The sequence below is a fragment of the Anomalospiza imberbis genome, chromosome 21, assembly GCF_031753505.1.
Source record: "Anomalospiza imberbis isolate Cuckoo-Finch-1a 21T00152 chromosome 21, ASM3175350v1, whole genome shotgun sequence".
Taxonomy (NCBI): Eukaryota; Metazoa; Chordata; class Aves; order Passeriformes; family Viduidae; genus Anomalospiza; species Anomalospiza imberbis.
In genome coordinates, this window is record NC_089701.1 from 8481997 (window position 1) to 8501041 (window position 19045).

At 45.9% G+C, this 19045-nt stretch overlaps 1 protein-coding gene across 7 annotated transcripts in view; it reads left to right on the forward strand.

Annotated features, from left to right (window-relative positions):
• TNC (tenascin C) overlaps nucleotides 1-19045 on the forward strand; it is a 72428-nt gene that overhangs the window by 19097 nt on the left and 34286 nt on the right. For all 7 annotated transcript variants that reach the window (XM_068211465.1, XM_068211466.1, XM_068211467.1 and 4 more), the window contains exons 2-10: nucleotides 5222-5810; nucleotides 6756-7976; nucleotides 9175-9438; nucleotides 10439-10554; nucleotides 10635-10791; nucleotides 11367-11636; nucleotides 12675-12860; nucleotides 13616-13705; nucleotides 14330-14593. In XM_068211465.1, coding sequence (XP_068067566.1) covers nucleotides 5348-5810; nucleotides 6756-7976; nucleotides 9175-9438; nucleotides 10439-10554; nucleotides 10635-10791; nucleotides 11367-11636; nucleotides 12675-12860; nucleotides 13616-13705; nucleotides 14330-14593 — 3031 coding nt within the window. In that variant the 5' untranslated portion in view covers nucleotides 5222-5347. The remainder of the gene's footprint in view (nucleotides 1-5221; nucleotides 5811-6755; nucleotides 7977-9174; nucleotides 9439-10438; nucleotides 10555-10634; nucleotides 10792-11366; nucleotides 11637-12674; nucleotides 12861-13615; nucleotides 13706-14329; nucleotides 14594-19045) is intronic.

A 19045-nucleotide genomic window follows, 5' to 3' on the forward strand; every position in this document is an offset into this window, starting at 1 on the left:
GCAATCAGCTTCCTCCTGTCCCCTTTGAAAGTTATGACCCTCTTTTCACCTCCTTGTGCAGCCAATTTAAGACTTTGAATAAAATTCCTGAATTATGAAAATTTCCCTTTGGAGCTTCACACCCTCAGGGCCTGCTCATATCTGTGGGGTTGAAACAATTGCCACACTTCTTTGCACCCACGTTCTCTGGGAGCCTTGGGGAACACACTGGGTTTTCTGAATTACTCTAAATTCGGCTGCCTTAAAATTATTTTCCTTAGAAAGGATACAATGTAAATAAAGAAGAGGGGGGAAAAAAAAGGTGATAATTTGGCTTTGATAATTTCTGCTGAAAAGATTCAGGCCTGATGTCTTAGGAGTGTTACGAATTTCTGCTCTCCACTGTGATTTAATGTAGTTTGACCTACACTGAGCATCCCTGCTGATTCCTTCACCCTGTTGGAATTGGAATGGGAAGAAAATTATTTTCTGCACTTATGAATGTGTGGAAACAGCAGTGGAAGATGATGAAGTCAGAGCCGTTCCTGGTTTGGCCTGACATGTCAAAACTTCCAGGTCCCCCCCAGTCCCTTGCTTTGAGAACATTTCAAGGGACTTCAGATTCAATCCACTTTTTCTGGAGAAGATTCCCAGAGCCTCGGGAGTCACAGGCTCTTGGTAAAACCAGCCCAGCCCTCTGGCTTTGAGAGGTTGCATCTTTTGAGGCCTTGCCTTGTGAAAATGCCCTCTGGCAGATGGTCTCAATTAACGAGTCCTGTGGAACAGCACTGCTTGTTTTCCTTGCAGAAAATGCACGAATTCCCCATGTCTGCAGACAGGGAATGGTCCAGGTCAGATCAATATCCCCAGGAGATAACTCATTTCTGTCTTTGTGGCAGTAGCTGAGGAGAGGGGGCAGTGATAACGTGGTGTCAGTGCTTCCACAGTGCCCTGCTGGGCACTCCAGGCTGCAGGGAACACACGCAGCACGCCTTGGTGGAAACTCTGGAAACATGAACTTCCTGCAGTTAACAGTTCACAGAAAACTGTTTTGGGGTTAGCAATTTACAAACCTCAAAATGCTCCTCGTTGTGTTCCCTGGAGAGGGCTTTGGCTCTTCTCCAGCTGAGTCTTCCCTGTCACAATCCAGCCTGCTGCTATTTTACCCAGATTTTAACAAGATGTGCTTGAATCCAATATGGTGCTGACAATATTTGAACCCCTCCTGCCGAAATGTAGGAAGTATCTTCTTAGACAGGAATTGTTTCCTTTTTTTCCCCCTCTCTTTTTTCCCTGCCATTTTCATGTCTAATTTCCAAGTCATGACATGTAGAGGGTGTCTGAGCAAATCTAATCAGCCTTCTGCCTTCGTTAGGAAGGACAGCTGAGATAGTTTTTAACACCTCCATCCCTTCCTTGCTGCAATCTGTTTTGATTAAAATTGCACAGGGCTCTCATCTGCATATTTATCATTCCACATACCCACAAATCATCTCACAATTCTGCCACTCCTGAACGTTCAGAAGAGACTGGAGTGCTACACCAGGACTTTAAAGCATGCAGATATTAATTTAGTTTCTCACACCTGCTGCTTTCCAGCAAATATGGCTTTAGGGAAGGGAAATATCCATGCATTACCTTTGCTTAGTATTCCTCAGGAGTCAGGATTCCTGGGGGTTTTTTTCAAGATTGATTGAAAATTTCCTATTAAGAAACAAATTTCTAATTAAATGGAAGGTCCTGAAAAAGTTCTGATGCCAGGAGGGGGAGAGGGGAAGGGGGGATGTCTAAACAAAGAAATAATCCTTTTTAATAACATTTTTTCAGCTTTTGACAGCCAGACTGTGACATGCTTTCAGATCTTCAGATGAAAGGGCTGCAGTGGAAATGAAAATTATTCCTTCCCTTTGTGCTATTGACAGTCCACCTTACCTCCACCACATATTATTAAGTGTATCACCAGGCAGTGATCAGGTTTTTAAGAAGTGTTTTCTAGAAATAGCCCTTTTCTGCTTTCGTTAAAATCTAACTTTTAAAGTTAATGTTCATATAAGAAAACTCTTTTCTTACCTGCATCTCCTTTTGCCCCAGCTTGTACTGCAGAAATGCTGTGATTTGCTTCTCAATTCATAATCTCTATTTTTTAATCAGATATTTAAGATGTGTGAGAGGTCACAACACAGTCTCTTCTTATTTATATTGAGGTTGTGCCTCGGGGAGCAGGAGAGCAGGAGATAACTCTTGCCCAAGGAGGGTGGGAAGGTGCCAATGACCAGATGGGGAGAACACAAGCTCTGGATTTATTGTCCTGCATGATAAGCAGAACATTTTGCAGATCATCCACATCATCGTGTCCAGGATTTTTGTAGTCAAGGTGGCAGGAAGACTCGAGGGCATAGCTCATTAGGATGAGAGAGGTTCCCTATTAGACAAAATATTTGTAAAAATAAACACACTCTGGGTCATACAGACCTCTCAAAGTACCTGAGAGATGTCAGACATCACTCAGCTCCTCCTACAGACCACAAGGCCAAACTCGTGCTGGGAAGGGTCATTTTTTGCCAGCCTTTGCTGCAATTCTTTTAGGTGCCCCTAAATAATCCAGCAGCTGATGTCTGCAAAGAAAATATCAAGAGGATTTCTCCAAGAGACAGGTTTAAAATACAATCTACACAAGCTGTTTGAAGGGAAGAGGAGGGAAAATGAAGGGACAACAGAGCCTGGTAGTTAATGTGGCTTCATTTCTCTCCTGCTCCCGGGTGGTCGATTGTGGTCAGAGCTGTTGTTTGGATGTGTTTGAGGAGCTGGGGTTGGAGAGAAGGATGTCCTCTTTGTTCTCCCAGCCAAGACCATGGCTAATGTATAAAGAACTGGAGGAAGGTGTCTTGTTTTGTAGATGTCAGATCCAAGAGTGGAGCTCAGCTAACCATGCTGGGCCCTTGGCACGTGGGGTAGGAAACACCTGCTGGGGATGAATTAGCTCAGACATCACACGAGGTGTCAAAGCACAGGGGTCACAGAGCAGGCAGGGAATGCTGCCCCTAGACCATCACAATGTTTCTCCAGAAACTTCAAAAGTGCGTCAGCCAAGATATGTTAATTCTTCCAGGATCATCTATGAGCTGAGAGGTTTGGCTGCCTCTAATGCCGCAAGTGTCCTCTCAGAGTCCTGGTGTTCATGTGGCTTTCATCAGTAGTGAAGGTGTCAGTGGCTGTTGCCAGAGCGGGTTTGTCATTTTCCAGGCATATTAAAGAAATCACAGTTTGTACCATGATTAAATGATTTGTCAACTCACATTGGTCAGCAGAAAAAAGTGCAACTTCCTTGGTTTGGGCAAGGCCTGTTTTCCTGTGGTTTGGGATTTACAGTAGCCATAAGGAAATGGATGCTCAACTTTCACTAAAATTCAGTGAGAATGAGATGCAGAGCTGCCTCCAGTTTTTTCCATTTTCCATTGGTTATCCATCTGTCAAGCAGCCTGTCCCTTCAATGACTGCTTGAGGGTTAGGCACCAGTTTTAGCTGTATGACCTTTTCCTGGGGCAAAAAGTGCATAGCAGCACATGGAACTGCATGGGAAGCACTTTGCAGAGCCCAAGTGGGAGTGCTTGAGACTAAAACCCCACTTCAAATACAGTCGTGAACACATTTCATGAACTGGCAACCCAGTTTAGGGATTGAGTCAGAAATGGGACCTGGATCATGTCTGTCTCTGTTATTCTTGTGATCTCTTCTGGTGCAGGCAGGGCTTGCAGAAATATTTGAGCAAAGGGGGTAAGTGTTAGAAATGCCTTAAAGCTGAGCGGTTTTCCGTAACAAGGAAAAAGCCTTCCCTGCTGCTTGTTTACTTCTGATTTATTCCTCAGTAAAAAGGGGTGAAGTTTGCCCTTTGTGAGCTCTACATTCCCTAAAAAACCCACTAAACTTCAGTGAAATGTCTGATGTGTTATTGCCATTCCCTCACAACAGCAGCTGGGATAACATGGGAAAAACAATCCCTCCACTTTGGGGAAGTCAGAAGGGTGGAAGAGGCTGGACTCTCATCTGACAAATAAATTAGCATCAAAACTGTGATGTTTAGAGAATAAATTGCTGTTTCCTCCATTACTGGCATTTCATAGCTTGCAACCACTGAAAGCACAGTCACTGATCTAACCATTAAACCAAGCTCTTCTGGGAGTGGGAAGGAAAACAAATGCTGAGATGACATTTATTAGGTGTGCTTGTTCAGGCAGTCCATTACTTCTTTGGCTCCTTGCTCTACGTGCAGAGGGGCTGATCCTGCATGGAAGTCAGTGGATGTCTTTCCACTCCCCTGGCTCACTCCATTGAAAAGGAACATGCACAGTCTGAGGAGGAAGAGGAAATAGTGGAGCTAATTGAAAGGAATGAGTTTCAGGAGGAGCTGTAGAGCCCAGCCAGGTGCTTGTAACTGTACACGAGTTATTGTGCTATAGCTGAGGAAAGATTAGACAGTGGGAAATGTGCCCGATGGAAAGGGATATTGGCTGCTAAAAAGGCATTTTTACACATGTAGTTTTATTGCTGTCTGTTGCTGGAGTCTCTGCTTCTCTTGTGTCTCACTACTTTTATACTAAAATATCCCTGTGATACAAGCACTGACCCCAGAACCTTCCACCTGCAGAGAGTTCCATTTATCTCCCTGCTCTTGATAAATCATCATATAGTAGAACTTACTGTGGAGCTACCAGTCCTGGAGTTCAGATTCCACAGCAATCTTGGAGTAATTTAAAATATATAGAAAAGGGATAGAATGAGCTTGGTGGTGCTGATGCACCTTTTGACAGTGTCTCGAGTTTCTTGCATGGTCCAATCTTGAACAGCCTTCAAACAGTGGAGGGTGAAGGAAATACAGAATTTAACATTGGTTAAATCATAACAGAACACATATATATTTTATGAACCTCTGTTTTCAGTTGAGCTGAGACTCAGCAGCCATCTTTTCCACAGTCTTCTGCTTGAGGCAGTTAAACTTTCTACAACCCACTGTATTTGCTCTAAACTGGAAACAACAGCAGTTTTCTTCATGTCAGGCGACATCTCCTTCAGAATCACACTGAGATCCAGGAAAACCACTGTTATTATACATCAGAGCAAGCTCAGCAGCTTGGGTGAATTGTGATGGTCCTGTTCTCTGAGGATGCAGCACGTGAGCAGTGTCACAACTTTGCTGGGTGGTGTAGCTCCTGTTAATCCCTTACACTGCTCCTTCTTCTTTTAGGGAACACACCAGGAAAGAAAAGGATCTCCAGCTTGGTTCGGCTTGGCTCTCCTATTTCTGCTGCAGATTACAAAGGCCAAGCAGACCTAAGACTCTCTCAGACTCAAAAGGGAACCAGGCACTACAATGGGACTCCACAGCCGGGTCTTGGCCTGCGCCATCCTCGCTTTGCTGTCCCAGCATGTCTCTGGGGGACTCATCAAGAGAACTATCCGGCAGAAGAGGGAGACTGGGCTGAACGTGACCTTGCCAGAGGATAACCAGCCTGTGGTTTTCAACCATGTCTACAACATTAAGCTGCCCGTTGGCTCCCTCTGCTCCGTGGACCTGGACACGGCGAGCGGCGACGCTGACCTGAAGGCAGAAGTTGAGCCTGTCAAGAACTACGAGGAGCACACGGTGAATGAGGGGAACCAGATTGTCTTCACTCACAGGATTAACATTCCCCGCCGGGCTTGTGGCTGTGCAGCTGCCCCAGACATTAAGGATCTGCTGAGCAGACTAGAAGAGCTGGAGGGGCTGGTCTCCTCCCTGCGGGAGCAGTGTGCCAGTGGGGCTGGATGCTGTCCTAATTCCCAGGCAGTAGAAGGTAAGGCAGGCTGGGGAGCTGCTCTTGGGGGAAATTCTTGTGCTGGCTGTAGATGTGGTTTAGAGTGATACTCCAATCTCTTTCAAGAATAAGCACAAGTCAACCTCTTACATTTGAAACGTAATCAAAACTGGGAATGTGTTTGGCCAGCGTGCAAGGTACATTTATTCACAGTTCCACAGCTTTACGGATCTGTGGGTCAGGAGGTGACCTGGGACTCTTTGTAGCTGTGGCATTGAGCATGGACAGCACTTGGACATGGTAAATCTGTGTTGGAGTTAAGATTAAAATTCACAGTCCAAGTTCTTGGCTCCACTTTTTGTCCCCTTGAGGAAGCTGCCAATGTAACCATTTTCTCTTCCAAGTTTTCTTTAGTAGAGACCAATAAAAATACAGCAGGACATAAGGCAATAGACAAGCACAAATAGTTATAGAAGAGGGAAGAATTGTGTCTGTCTGGTTGATTTTTAAACTGAGGGATGGGGTTGGTCATATAAGAGAAGAAATACAAGTCTTCTTCGGAGCAATGTGTCCCTCTGAGCTCAGATCAGCCTCCTAGTTGCTGACACAGCTCATGACACAATGTGCTGCCTGACTTTTTGTGTTCTGGGGTGAATGGATGTTCCATCGTGCATGCCCTAATGAAGCAGTCAGGAAAGCTGCTCAGTCAGTGGGAGAGGATTTTGAGAAGGGAGGAGGAATCCAGCATGCTCAATTACCAAGTCTTTGGCAGGGGATCTTCCCTGGCATTAGAGCGAATTAAAGCTTTCTTGGTAAAGTAAATCTAGCTGGAGAAAGAAAGAGAGATTCTCATTTAAAAACTTTAAAAAACAATGTCTTGTAGGGAACTAGGAAAATCAGAGCCCTTTTGGGTCATATGTGCCACGCTGGCCTAAGGCATCCTAGTACCATTAGGGGTAATGAATTTTGGGATCGTTGGTACAGGTCGCCTGGACACCACGCCCTATTGCAGTGGGCACGGCAACTACAGCATTGAGATCTGCGGCTGTGTCTGCGAGCCCGGCTGGAAGGGCCCCAACTGCAGCCAGGCCTCGTGTCCCTCGGACTGCAACGACCAGGGCAAGTGCGTGGACGGGCTGTGCGTGTGCTTCGAGGGCTACACGGGACCGGACTGTGGCCAGGAGCTCTGCCCCCAGGGCTGCAGTGCCCACGGGCGCTGCGTGGGTGGGCAATGCCTGTGCCACGAGGGCTTTGTGGGTGATGACTGCAGCGTGCCCCTGTGCCCCCACAACTGCCACGGCCGCGGGCGCTGCGTGGACAGCGAGTGCGTGTGTGACGAGGGCTACACTGGCGAGGACTGCAGCGAGCTCATCTGCCCCAATGACTGCTTTGACCGCGGGCGCTGCGTGAACGGCACCTGCTTCTGCGAGGAGGGCTTCACCGGCGAGGACTGCGGGGAGCTCACCTGCCCCAACGACTGCCACGGCAACGGGCGCTGCGAGAACGGGCTGTGCGTGTGCTACGAGGGTTTTGTGGGCGACGACTGCAGCGAGAGGAGGTGCCCCAACGACTGCCACAACCGCGGGCGCTGCGTGGGTGGGCGCTGCGTGTGCCACGAGGGGTACCTGGGTGAGGACTGTGCGGAGCTGCGGTGCCCCAACGACTGCCACAACCGCGGGCGCTGTGAGAACGGGCAGTGCGTGTGCCACGAGGGGTTCATCGGGGAGGACTGCGGGGAGCTGCGCTGCCCCAACGACTGCCACAACCGCGGGCACTGTGAGAACGGGCAGTGCGTGTGCCATGAGGGCTTCACCGGGGATGACTGCGGCCAGCTGCGGTGCCCCAACGACTGCCACAGCCACGGGCTGTGTGTCAACGGGCAGTGTGTGTGCGATGAGGGGTACACGGGTGAGGACTGCGCCGAGCTGCGCTGCCCCAGTGACTGCCACGACCACGGGCACTGCGTGGAGGGGCGCTGCGAGTGTGACAACGGCTTCACGGGCGACGACTGCGGCGAGCTGGCCTGCCCCAACAACTGCCACGGGCGTGGGCGCTGCATCGATGGGCGCTGCGTGTGCCACGAGGGCTTCGTGGGTGAGGACTGCCGGGAACGCTCCTGCCCCAATGACTGCAACAACGCGGGGCGCTGCGTGGACGGGCGCTGTGTCTGCGAGGATGGCCACATCGGGGATGACTGCTCTGATGGTAGGTGCAGTGTCCCTCTGAACTGCTTCTCCTTGGGCCAGCCAACAGCTATGGACACTCCACAAAGATTTTCCATAGAGCAGGGCCCTGTTGCTGCTTTTCCAACATAGTCCAAACAGCAGGATCAGAGATGCAACAACACCAGTAGCTCTTGGCATCTTGAAATATCAGGGCTAAGTAACGTAGCAGTTTCTGGTGGCTTTTGGTGGTCACCAGTACAACAGGCTGCTGATGGTGTTGCAGTGCCTTTGTCACCTCCATTTCTGCTCCCACCACAATGTCACTGGTGGTGTAGCCAGCACTGGCTGGGATTTGTCACCATGACCCTTCAGTTTCTCACAGTACCTCTTGATGCTAGGAAAAAAATAGCTGGAAGAAGCTGTTCTAGCTAAGGAGAAAAGGGAAATGTTCCAGAGAATATTAGATCTCACAGAAGTTTAGAGGAAAATCATAGGATCAGCTGGAGTGGAAACTTAGCTATAAAGTCACATGCTTGGTTTCCCAGGACCACTGACTCTATAGAAATTGATAGAAAATTTTGGCAGCCTGATAATGACAGGCAATACACCGTAAATGAGGTCGTTTTCTTTAGTAGATCCAGGGGAGAAATTGTGAAACTAAATTTTGGTAATCAAAGAGTACTTTGGGGTTGGGAACACTATAAAAGACAATGAATACCGTTTAAAAGAAATTCTCATTGTTCATCTCCTCCTTCTGGAAGGTGCCTAAACTCCACTTTGTGATCTTGCACAGGCAGATCTATGGCAAGTATTTACTCAAATAATAATGTTTTATTTTACTTTGGAAAATCTGTGCAAATCCCAGGACTTCTAGCTCTAGAATCACGTGCTGCTGGTAGTTGAATTAAACATATGAATCCCTCGGGACCCAGCTATAGCAGTCTTGTGCTGCAGCCATGAGAGGAGCAGCTGGAACACAGTCAGCCAGAGGCTGTGTGCAAATGTGAGAGCAGAAATTGGCCCACGGCTTCTGGAAATGTCTGGAGTCTCCATCAGCTGAGCATTCCTTTCCTCAGCAGCTAATTTGTGGGACATGCCTTCCCCATTCCCTGCGTGTGAGATGAGCCTTAGGAACCGCTCCTGGGAAAATGTGAAACTGGGCAAGTCATTATTTCCTGAGCCTTGAGAACTTCTTATAACTTTGGTTTGGCTTTTTTTTCCCCCCACCCCATTCCCAGTGTCTCCTCCAACTGAGCTGACTGTGACCAATGTGACAGATAAAACTGTCAATCTGGAGTGGAAGCACGAGAACCTGGTCAATGAGTACCTCGTCACCTATGTCCCCACAAGCAGTGGGGGCTTGGACATGCAGTTCACCGTGCCAGGAAACCACACAGCTGCCACCATCCATGAGCTGGAGCCGGGGGTGGAGTACTTCATCCGTGTCTTTGCAATCCTGAAAAACAAGAAGAGTATTCCAGTCAGCGCCAGGGTAGCCACATGTGAGTTTAATATTCCCTGTATTCATCCTTTTGTCTACTCCATTTGCATCTCTCTTAGAGGTGTTGCTTATTTTGTATTTTCTGTTTTCACTTTGTATGCGTTGACTTGCATCCCTTTCTTGAGGGAATTTATTCTGCATTTTTTTATTTTCAGTTCAGATGTATTGATTTACATTCAGTTTTTGAGATATCATTTCTTTTGTATTTTCTACTTCCAATTCAAATGTTGGCCTGGAAAAAACAGCCCTCTGCACTTCCATTTTCTAGTTTTTTCCAATACCAGGGACTTTGTTAGAAGCACAGTTCACAAACTCTTCTGCTCCCAATGTCTCCCACTATAGGGTCTTTGTGAATTAAGAACCTTGGCTTCTTTATTAAAATGCACATTTCTTTATTATAATGTACATTTCTTTATTATAATGTTCATTTTAAAAATTCTGGTAGTTCTTCCTGAGAAAAAAATATTAAAATGTAGCAGCGTGTACAAGAGCAATATGAAATCACTTGCATTCAAACTATTTTGGCTAAAGTAGAGGTTATTTTTTTTTTTTTGTATCTTTGCTGTGATTTACTACAACTAACCTTTTATCTGCCTGTCTATACTTCTCTTGTTCATCTTCTTTTTGTTTTGTGCACATCACTGTCATATCTAAACATCCCAATATCAAAAGGTGCTCTTTGATTTCTGTCACTGAGCTCATTTCTGGAGAGCTGGGGCAGGATGCAGCTCTCCTGACTTCCAAAGTCAACACCAGTCTTCTTTCAAGAGGGCACAAAAAAGAGATTTCAAAGGTAAAATTCTTTTTATTCTAAGGTGACATTTAACCAGCTCAGGAAAGTCTCTCCAAAGTCACAATAACTGGATCTGAGGAGAGTTTAACACCTCATCTGCAGATCCCCACCTGGCAGATGTTTCTAGAAGTGGAAAGATGTCCTACCCCAGTGCCCTATTTATGGGAATTTGCTGCTCATGTGAGAATATCCCTTTCTTCTGCCACAGATCTGCCTGCTCCAGAAGGTCTGAGATTCAAATCTGTTCGGGAAACATCCGTCCAGGTGGAGTGGGACCCTCTGAACTTTTCTTTTGATGGCTGGGAGCTGGTCTTCCATAATATGGTGAGGAAGCAGTTTCACGTATAGAGTGAAAAATCCTGGATTTTTATGTTTGTACTCACTGATTGTCCCATGTGTTCCAGAAAAAAGATGATAATGGTGACATAACCAGCAGCTTGAAAAGGCCAGAGACATCCTACATGCAGCCAGGTTTGGCACCTGGGCAGCAGTACAATGTGTCCATCCATATAGTGAAGAACAACACCAGAGGACCAGGACTGTCCAAAGTCATCACCACAAGTAAGCACATCCTGTGTTTGGTCTGGTTTTAGTTGGCAACCAACAAAACATCTGCTGTTTGGGGGTTTGTAAACAAAGAGAAATTAAAGCTCTACACTGTGAGTTAATAGGGGGAGAAAAGGAAATAGTGGAGTTGCTAATGAATACATGAGGAAAAATAATTCCCTGTTTGAAGCAGAAGGGAAATTTATGTCCAACTAGAAGGTAGCAGGCAGCATGCACTTTTATTCCTTTTTCAAGATGCACATCAGCAGAAACTAGAATTTCTTGCTAGAATTTGTTTCATCCTGATCATGTTTGCATGAAGAGTGTGTGAAGGTGGGGAAGCTCTCAGTGTTCCTGCTTGTCTTTCTTTTGTCATCTCCTGGTTTGAAGGAGTTTTGATGGATTTGTTTCTGATGGATTGATTCCATTTGGAGTCTAAAACTATAGGAACTAAAGGAAGAGCGTAAATGAGGATTTACTAATTTTAATTTTGTCCTGAATCACCAATTAAAAGAATAAGAATATGGGTGTTTTTCATGGCAAGATTTCTTTTTAAAGCCCCTTTCCCCCTCTCTTTTGCTTGGTGACAGAGCTTGATGCCCCCAGCCAGGTGGAGGCCAAAGACGTCACCGACACCACGGCTCTCATCACGTGGTCCAAACCCTTGGCTGAAGTTGAAGGTGTAGAGCTCACTTATGGCCCCAAGGACATTCCAGGGGACAGGACAACCATTGACCTCTCTGAAGATGAGAACCAATACTCCATTGGCAACCTGAGGCCACACACGGAGTATGAGGTGACGCTCGTCTCTCGTCGAGGGGACATGGAAAGCGACCCTGTGAAGGAAGTCTTTGTCACAGGTGAGGGGCTGGGAAGGTGCCACAGGGACCACCCATCCTCCTGTGCTCTTTGTGTCTTGTTGCTGGAGTTAGCAGTTGCTGATCAACACAAAATCAGCCCAGTTTTAGAAGCACATGAAAGCAGAGAATAATTTCCTGTGCCTTTTATGCCTTGTTGGCTCACCAAAATATTTAGACCACCCCACAAGAATCTAAATGTATTTTAAAAATGGGAATTAGGTATTGTGTTTTTTACCCTAAATCTCTACTTCAAAAAGCAAATTCCTCTAGATCATTTGTCTGTCTGATGAGCTAAATATCTTCTGTAGTTCCTATTCCATCTTATTTCTCTTTGCCTAATTAGTTTAGAAGCAGAGAACTGTTTTTTTTTTTTTTTTTTTCTTAAGTTCTGCAAATATTTCCTGCCATTCTTTTATAAATTTACTGTGCTCCTCACTGATTCTGGGAATGTTTTTGGAAAGTGTGGGTCCTTTAGCAGATTATCAAGGCTTGATGCATTAAGAGAGCTGCGAATTACATCCCTTTTCATCCTAAAATACAGTTGTTATTTTGGAGCAGGATTTGAGGCTACTGTAGGTGTGAAAAATGAAAGTTAATTGAATTTCTCCATAATATTCACCTTTTTTTAAGACTTAGAGTTCCTTCCAGGCATGAATACAAGATGTTACTGGAGAGAAATTCTAGAGATGACCAGTTCTTTGCTCTTTTTTCCTTTCGAAAGCTGAGATAATTGTAAAGGAAAACAGTATTTTCATCCAAATATGTTTTTCCACAAACCTGTTTTGTAATAAAAACTAATTATTGCAAGTGAAAATGTTATTTTTGTCACAGGAGATAGAAGATAAACTTCTTGAACTGAAGCCAGTGAACTCTGCTTTTCATGCTAGAAAATCTCTGTTGTTTGCAGTTAAGAAATAACAGGATCGTATGAGAAGAAGCTTTATGGGCCATTTCACCTTCTAAAAAGCACTGTCACAAGAGACTGCTGTGGGAAGAGAAATATTCCTAATTATTTGTTTATTGCTTGGTTGATTCCAGACCTGGATGCTCCAAGGAACCTGAAGCGGGTGTCCCAGACTGACAGCAGCATCACCCTGGAGTGGAAGAACAGCCATGCCAATGTCGATAATTACCGAATTAAATTTGCCCCCATCTCTGGTGGGGACCATGTGGAGATCACGGTGCCCAAGGGCAGCCAGGCCACAACCAGAGCTACACTCACAGGTAGGGGAATGGAGAGATTGTCACTAATGTCACATTGTTTCTGTCACTCCAGGGCACAGGACATGGAGAAAAAATGTCCTTGTGGTCACTATACATTAGAGATGCAAACAAATTTTGAGGGCTCTCAAGCACATTTTTTTGGGACAAGAGGTTACAAATTTGAAACTAGATGAGATATTAGGAAGGAACTATTCTGTGAGAGGGTGGTGAGGCCCTGGCACAGGGTGCCCAGAGCAGCTGTGGCTGCCCCTGGATCCCTGGAAGTGTCCAAGGCCAGGTTAGACAGTGCTTGGAGCAGCCTGGGACAGTGGAAGGTGTTCCTGCCCATGGCAGGGGGTCAAACAAGATGATCTTTAAGTCCCTTCCCACTCAGAATATTCCATGATTCTATAATTTGAGTAGACCAAATTGAATTGAAAGCCATGTGAAAGGGATTTACCAGCCAGCAGAAGATATGTAGCCATTTCACTTCCACATGCATCTCTGAATCCAACGAATCAGTTCCCCTAATTCTAAGCAGTTTTGTGGAAGTGGCTTCACATCCTGAGCTCAAAAGGCATTTTCACGTGCTAGGGGTGGGATTCACTGGTGCCAGTCTGCAGCTTGTCAGCTGGAGGGTCAACAGAAACCTCAATTGTCTGCAGAGAGGAAAGCAGATCTCTTACTTTGCATCCATTCAGCCTTCCTCATTCCAACAAATGCCTGCAGGCATATTCCATGGTCAGGAACTCACATTTCTTCTCCTCATCTCGTAGGTTTGAGGCCTGGAACTGAATATGGCATTGGAGTGACAGCAGTGAGGAACGACAGGGAAAGTGCTCCTGCTACCATCAATGCTGGCACTGGTGAGTGTCCTGATCTCATTTGAGCTCTGGAGGAGGCAAATCAGGTGGAACCACTCTTTCATTTCTAAGAGATGCTGAAGAGATATTTTAGAAAGGTCTTCATTTCATTTTGCTACATTTCCCCTCAAGGAAAAGAAAAAGAATTCCCACAAAGGCCATGACCTCTGAATCTGACTTCTTTTTCCTGTTCCTCTTAATGTTCTGGGAGTTTCATCTCCAGGTGAGCTCCCTAATGATAATGATGCTTGCACTGATCTCTCTGGCCATCTTCCTCTATTTGTGAGGGTTTCTGGCAGGAATGGTGGTGGCCAAAATGTTGATGTGACAAAGAGAGATTGCAGTACTCCTGATGGACCTTCCAATCCAGAAGTTATCACCCTTTTCCCAGGTGAATTATCTGAAGGCTTTATTTCTGCCTCTCAGGTATAAGGAGGGGAAATTTGTTCTGGTTTTGTCTGTAAAGAAGAGCACCATCATCCTCTACCCACTTCAAAAGGTCCCAAAGGTGGGCAGACCCTGAGCTGCTGCCAGACCCCCAGTGGAGATGTTCCTCTACAGATGCCTGAAAAACTCTCTCTGAGCAGTTCAGAGACACCTCAACTTTGCTTGTTTTTCACCCTGTAGATCTTGATAACCCCAAGGACTTGGAAGTCAGTGAGCCCACTGAGACCACCTTGTCCCTCCACTGGAGAAGGCCGGTGGCCAAGTTTGACCACTACCGCCTGGTTTACACCAGTCCCTCAGGGAAGAAGAGCGAGGTGGAGATCCCTGTGGACAGCACCTCCTTCCTGCTGCGGGGGCTGGAGCCAGGCACGGAGTACACCATCAGCTTGCTGGCAGAGAAGGGACGGCACAAAAGCAAACCCACCACTGTCAAGGGCTCCACAGGTGAGTAACAGCTTTTGGTGGTCACTGGGCAAGGACTAGCCCAGGGATAACTTCACCTGATTTCCTAATCCCTATCTGGGGAACCTCCTGCAGAGCAGACAGCTCTGCCAGCATGAGAGTGAAGGATAGCTCTGTATGTCCCTCCCTGCTGAGTTCACCTTCATGCTCCCAATGATTTCTTGCTCATCCTTTGAGAGGCCTCACAAAGAGCTCATCCACTGGTCCTGCATGGATGTAGAACTCATTCTTTTCTTTAGGTGAGGTTGGGTATTTTTGTACATCATGTCTTTTAACATGTTTTGCTTTCTACAGCCAAAAACCTAAGAGGAAGAGCAACCAGAATGTGTTTAACATGTTTGTTCCTGCCTAATTTATTCTCTTCACAGCAGGCCATCATCCCTCAGCAGGGCCAACGGGGCTCTGATGTTTCCCTATTTCAGTTTTCTCGTCCAAAAGTGGGAAAGACTCCTGCCCCAATCTGGTCCAAGCCACCATTTCCACTGTGTACTGTGACTTATATTTGTCTGTTTCTGCCATCTCCATTTGTGCAAACCACTCCCTCTGACCAGTGTCAGATGGCTTCTTGAACAAGGTTTTATCATTTGTGAAACATTTTGAGCCAAGGTTTGTTGTATAGAGAATTATATCTGAGTATAGAACACAAATAAGTCCTGAAACTTTAGGTTTCTCAGCCTAAATCCTGTGAGGCAAAGCCTTAACTGCTCTAAGCAAGCAGAGATGGTGAAATCACAATCAGCTGGGCTACAGTTATTGTCCTTAGCAGATACCAAGGTGTTTATCCTTTTCTCCCCAAAGACCATCTGTAAGGTGAGCACATGCCAGATGTTGTGGATTTTACAAATTAATACCTACACAGCTTAAATGATCAAAGTTGGGTTCATATTCCCTGGCAGTGTTCATGCCAGCACAACCTCTGAATGCTTTATAGAGAAAGCAATCCATCAGAGAGTTACATGGTCTGGAAACCATCAGTCCAGAACGAGTTGTTTGATGCCTAAGTCAGGCCTGTGTCCAGTGCAGAGAAAAACTGGGAAGCCTTGAGGCACATACAGAAAAAAGGAAATTGTAGGTTTGTGTGGCAGGTGTGAGCAAGCTTCAATTTTCCATCTTTCTCTGTTGGAAGACTGAGAGGTTTCAAGGAAGTCTTCAGAGCTGGTGAAGAGGCAGAAACAATGTGCTGTGGAATCTCACAGCCTGGTCTTTCCAACACCAGCTTACAAAGCTTCACAAGGTGGCTTCTTTTTTCTTGTTTGCCTTTTAATTTTTTTTTCTTTAGAAATACCTTCATCTGGCTGCTGTATTTATTTTAAGTCTTTACTCAGAGCACCAGTAAACAGAGAGGGCTCTGCAGTGGGCTCCTGGGAGCAGCAGTTGACATAACCTGGCTCTGTGACCTTTCTCCTGCATAGGAATGGACAAATCCAAACACAGAGCACAGGGAGCAGAAATTCTCTGGAAGCCTGGGCGGTATAAGACAAGTGGTCTCTTCAGTTTGCTTTTCCTTCTACCCTCAAGACACTCCTCTTTATCCATGTTCCAGCACTTGGGAGGTCCCAAGTCCTCAGGCTAAAGCCAAACAATTTTGTTTTGCCCTCTCTTGTGGAGGCAAGCTGAAACATTCAGAACTCATGAACATAGAGCAAAGGACACATCACAAAATCTTCCATAATACAGGATGGAAGCCACTGTTGCTTCTGTCTCTTCACAGGGATGAAGTGCAGCTCAAGCGACAAAGTGTTTTTTAACTGACGTCCCTGATCTTGCACTCAAGGGATGGCAAAGAAAATAGAGTGAAGTTTGCTAAATTTTGCTGAAAAGGAAAGACTGAATATTTCACATTTCTGTTTGCTTGTCTCTTGTAGCTCCATGTAGTGTAACCCTAATGCAAGTATTGAGTCCTGACCCAGAGGAGCTCCCTGAAATGAGTTTTTTTTGCTCCAAAGGCTTCAGAAATGCAGGAGAATTCCATGAGGGACCTTGTGGTCCTGAGGGGAACAGACCACACAGCTTTAGTGTCTTGTGTGAATACAGGAACCCACAGCAGTTTTGTGCTGGAGTGCATGGAAGTGTCACAGCAGAGCCCTTCCTGCCCAGAGAACCCCTGAGAGCTGGGATTGACAGCCTCCAAACCAACACTTCCTATAAAACCTAGGTGTGTGCATTGGCTGGAGAGCAGCACTCTGCTCCTCTGGAAGCTGGAAACTCCTTTCCCTTATTAGTGAAGGTATCACGAGGGTCCCATCTGCCATTGCACAAAGGTTTGCCTCAGAAATTAAAGATAATGAGCTATTTTACTCCTTGGAGGGACCTTGCCTTCAGCATGTCCCAGCAGATGAGCAGCTCATCTGTAGGGTGAGCACGTAGCCCAGCTCTGAGCAGCCCAGCACTCAGTCTGCAGCTTTGTTCTCTCCTGCTCTGCCTCTGGAACCCTGCCTGCAGAGCACAATGTGGGGCCTGGAGCAGGATGGATGGCAATACATCAGGCATGAGAGGCCTGGGGAGATGAATGAGTGAGCATTAGAGAAACCAAGAGCCAAGCCCAAATTCCTCTGCTGAAGGACCCAGATTGTGCAGCAACTGTTGATGAATGGTGGATGTGATACTGTCTTGCCTCTGGAAGCGAGTTTGTACAGCAAAGCATGGCTTGGAGAAGTGACTTTTCCATTCTGCTGAATGTTTTTCACAAGATTTATGCTGTTTACCAAAGGCCCTTGTCCGTGGTGTGCGTCAGCCCCTCTTCCTCTCCTGGCTTCTCCAAGGCTCAGATTGCGCCACCCTTTTTTACACAAACTCAAAGAAACATTATCAAGAATGATTAGGTGGGCCAGTTCCATGGGAAAGTGCAGTGCTGAGCACTGGGAAACTAAATTTGCCAGGGAAGATTGTCCATTTGTTCAGCTGACTCCTCCTCTGAGAGCACCTGGAGCCCGAGTTCAAGATGAGGGTTTTTAGAGGTAGCTACTCCATTTCTGGAGTATTTCTGCCTTGTGATGTGCTGCAGTGGTTTCTTCATGAAATTCAGAGGTGCACAGGCACTGCAAGCCCAATTTAATCAGCTGATTAAGAGAGGGGAAAGTGGTTTAGCCAAAGGGGGTTAAAAAGAAAACCTCGCTGGGTCATCATGTCTCACACAAGAGATTGGGAAAGTGGCTGAGAGCCCCTCTTGGGGAATAATTTAAAATCCCAGATTCAGAAGCAAGAAGTAATATGGAATACTTCTTGCTCTATCCCAAGGAATTGGGGAAATGTCACGAGCATCCTTTTTAGTAAAACCTCCAGAGAAACATTCCAGTGGAATTCCTCAAAAGGCCAACATCACACCACAGACATATTCAGGCCAGGCTCAGCCTGGGGATTTTACCAGGAGATATTGAGCTATTTCCTAAGCTGACAGTAAGAAGTATTCCAGCCTGGGAAGGAGTGTATGTTTGTTATCCATCCAGTTTCCCTTTTACACAGCTTCAATCTCTGTTCATTCATCTCACCACTGTGAATCATTCTCTGGCTGTCACCCACCCACCTGAACCTCCCAGAGCTCTCTTTTTTTTCTGCCCATCTCTTCTCCTCATTGTTAAATCTTCCCCTCATTGTTAAATTGTTAAGTGTTTGAGCTCCACCACTCTTGTTATTCTACAGTTTGATTGTTTTCCAGATTTTCCATTATCTGTTACAGCATTCTGCCTGCTCAACAAAGGACACTGATATTTCTGTGCTATCAGAGTATTTTCCATGTACTCATAGAATTTAAATTTGTCCATCTCCTGTTTGTTTGTACACAAAGCCACATATTCCCCTGATACACATGAATTGAATGTGGGATATATGAGTGTTAATATCTGTGGTAGAGGAAAACCATTCTTTCTCACCCAGAAATTCATTTGTGGAGTCATTAAGTCCAAAGTAATATTCATAATTACATTCCCTATGTTCCATGGAACAACCTGTACATGGCAACCTCCATGTAGCTCCCAAAGCTGGCGCAATACAATAAATCCACTTGTGAATCCAGCAAATTTCTGGACTCAAATCTCACACAGGTGGTTGGTCCCTCAGTTTTTTTTTATAATATACTTGAACTGCTGCTGCATTTTCCACCTAGACTGGAGTAACCAAATCCTTGTGTGGCTGTGCTAGAACAGGCAGGGATGTGGGAGAAATGTGGGTTGGTCAGGGAAAATGAGAGGCCAGTTTTATGATCTTACACAGGGTTGTCTCACACACCCTCAGAACATCAGGAGTGTAATGCCACCCTAATTTTATGTTGCCTCTTGTATTTTGAACTTTTTATCTTCAGTTTCCAGTTCAGGATTCAGTTTCCAAGGGGGAGCTGTCCCTGTGGGATGCACTGCTGCCTTCTCTTCCCCATTGGGCTGCCCACTCTTGTCTTCAGCAGTAACTCTCCCAGCAAAGCCCAGCCACCTCTGTGCCTGT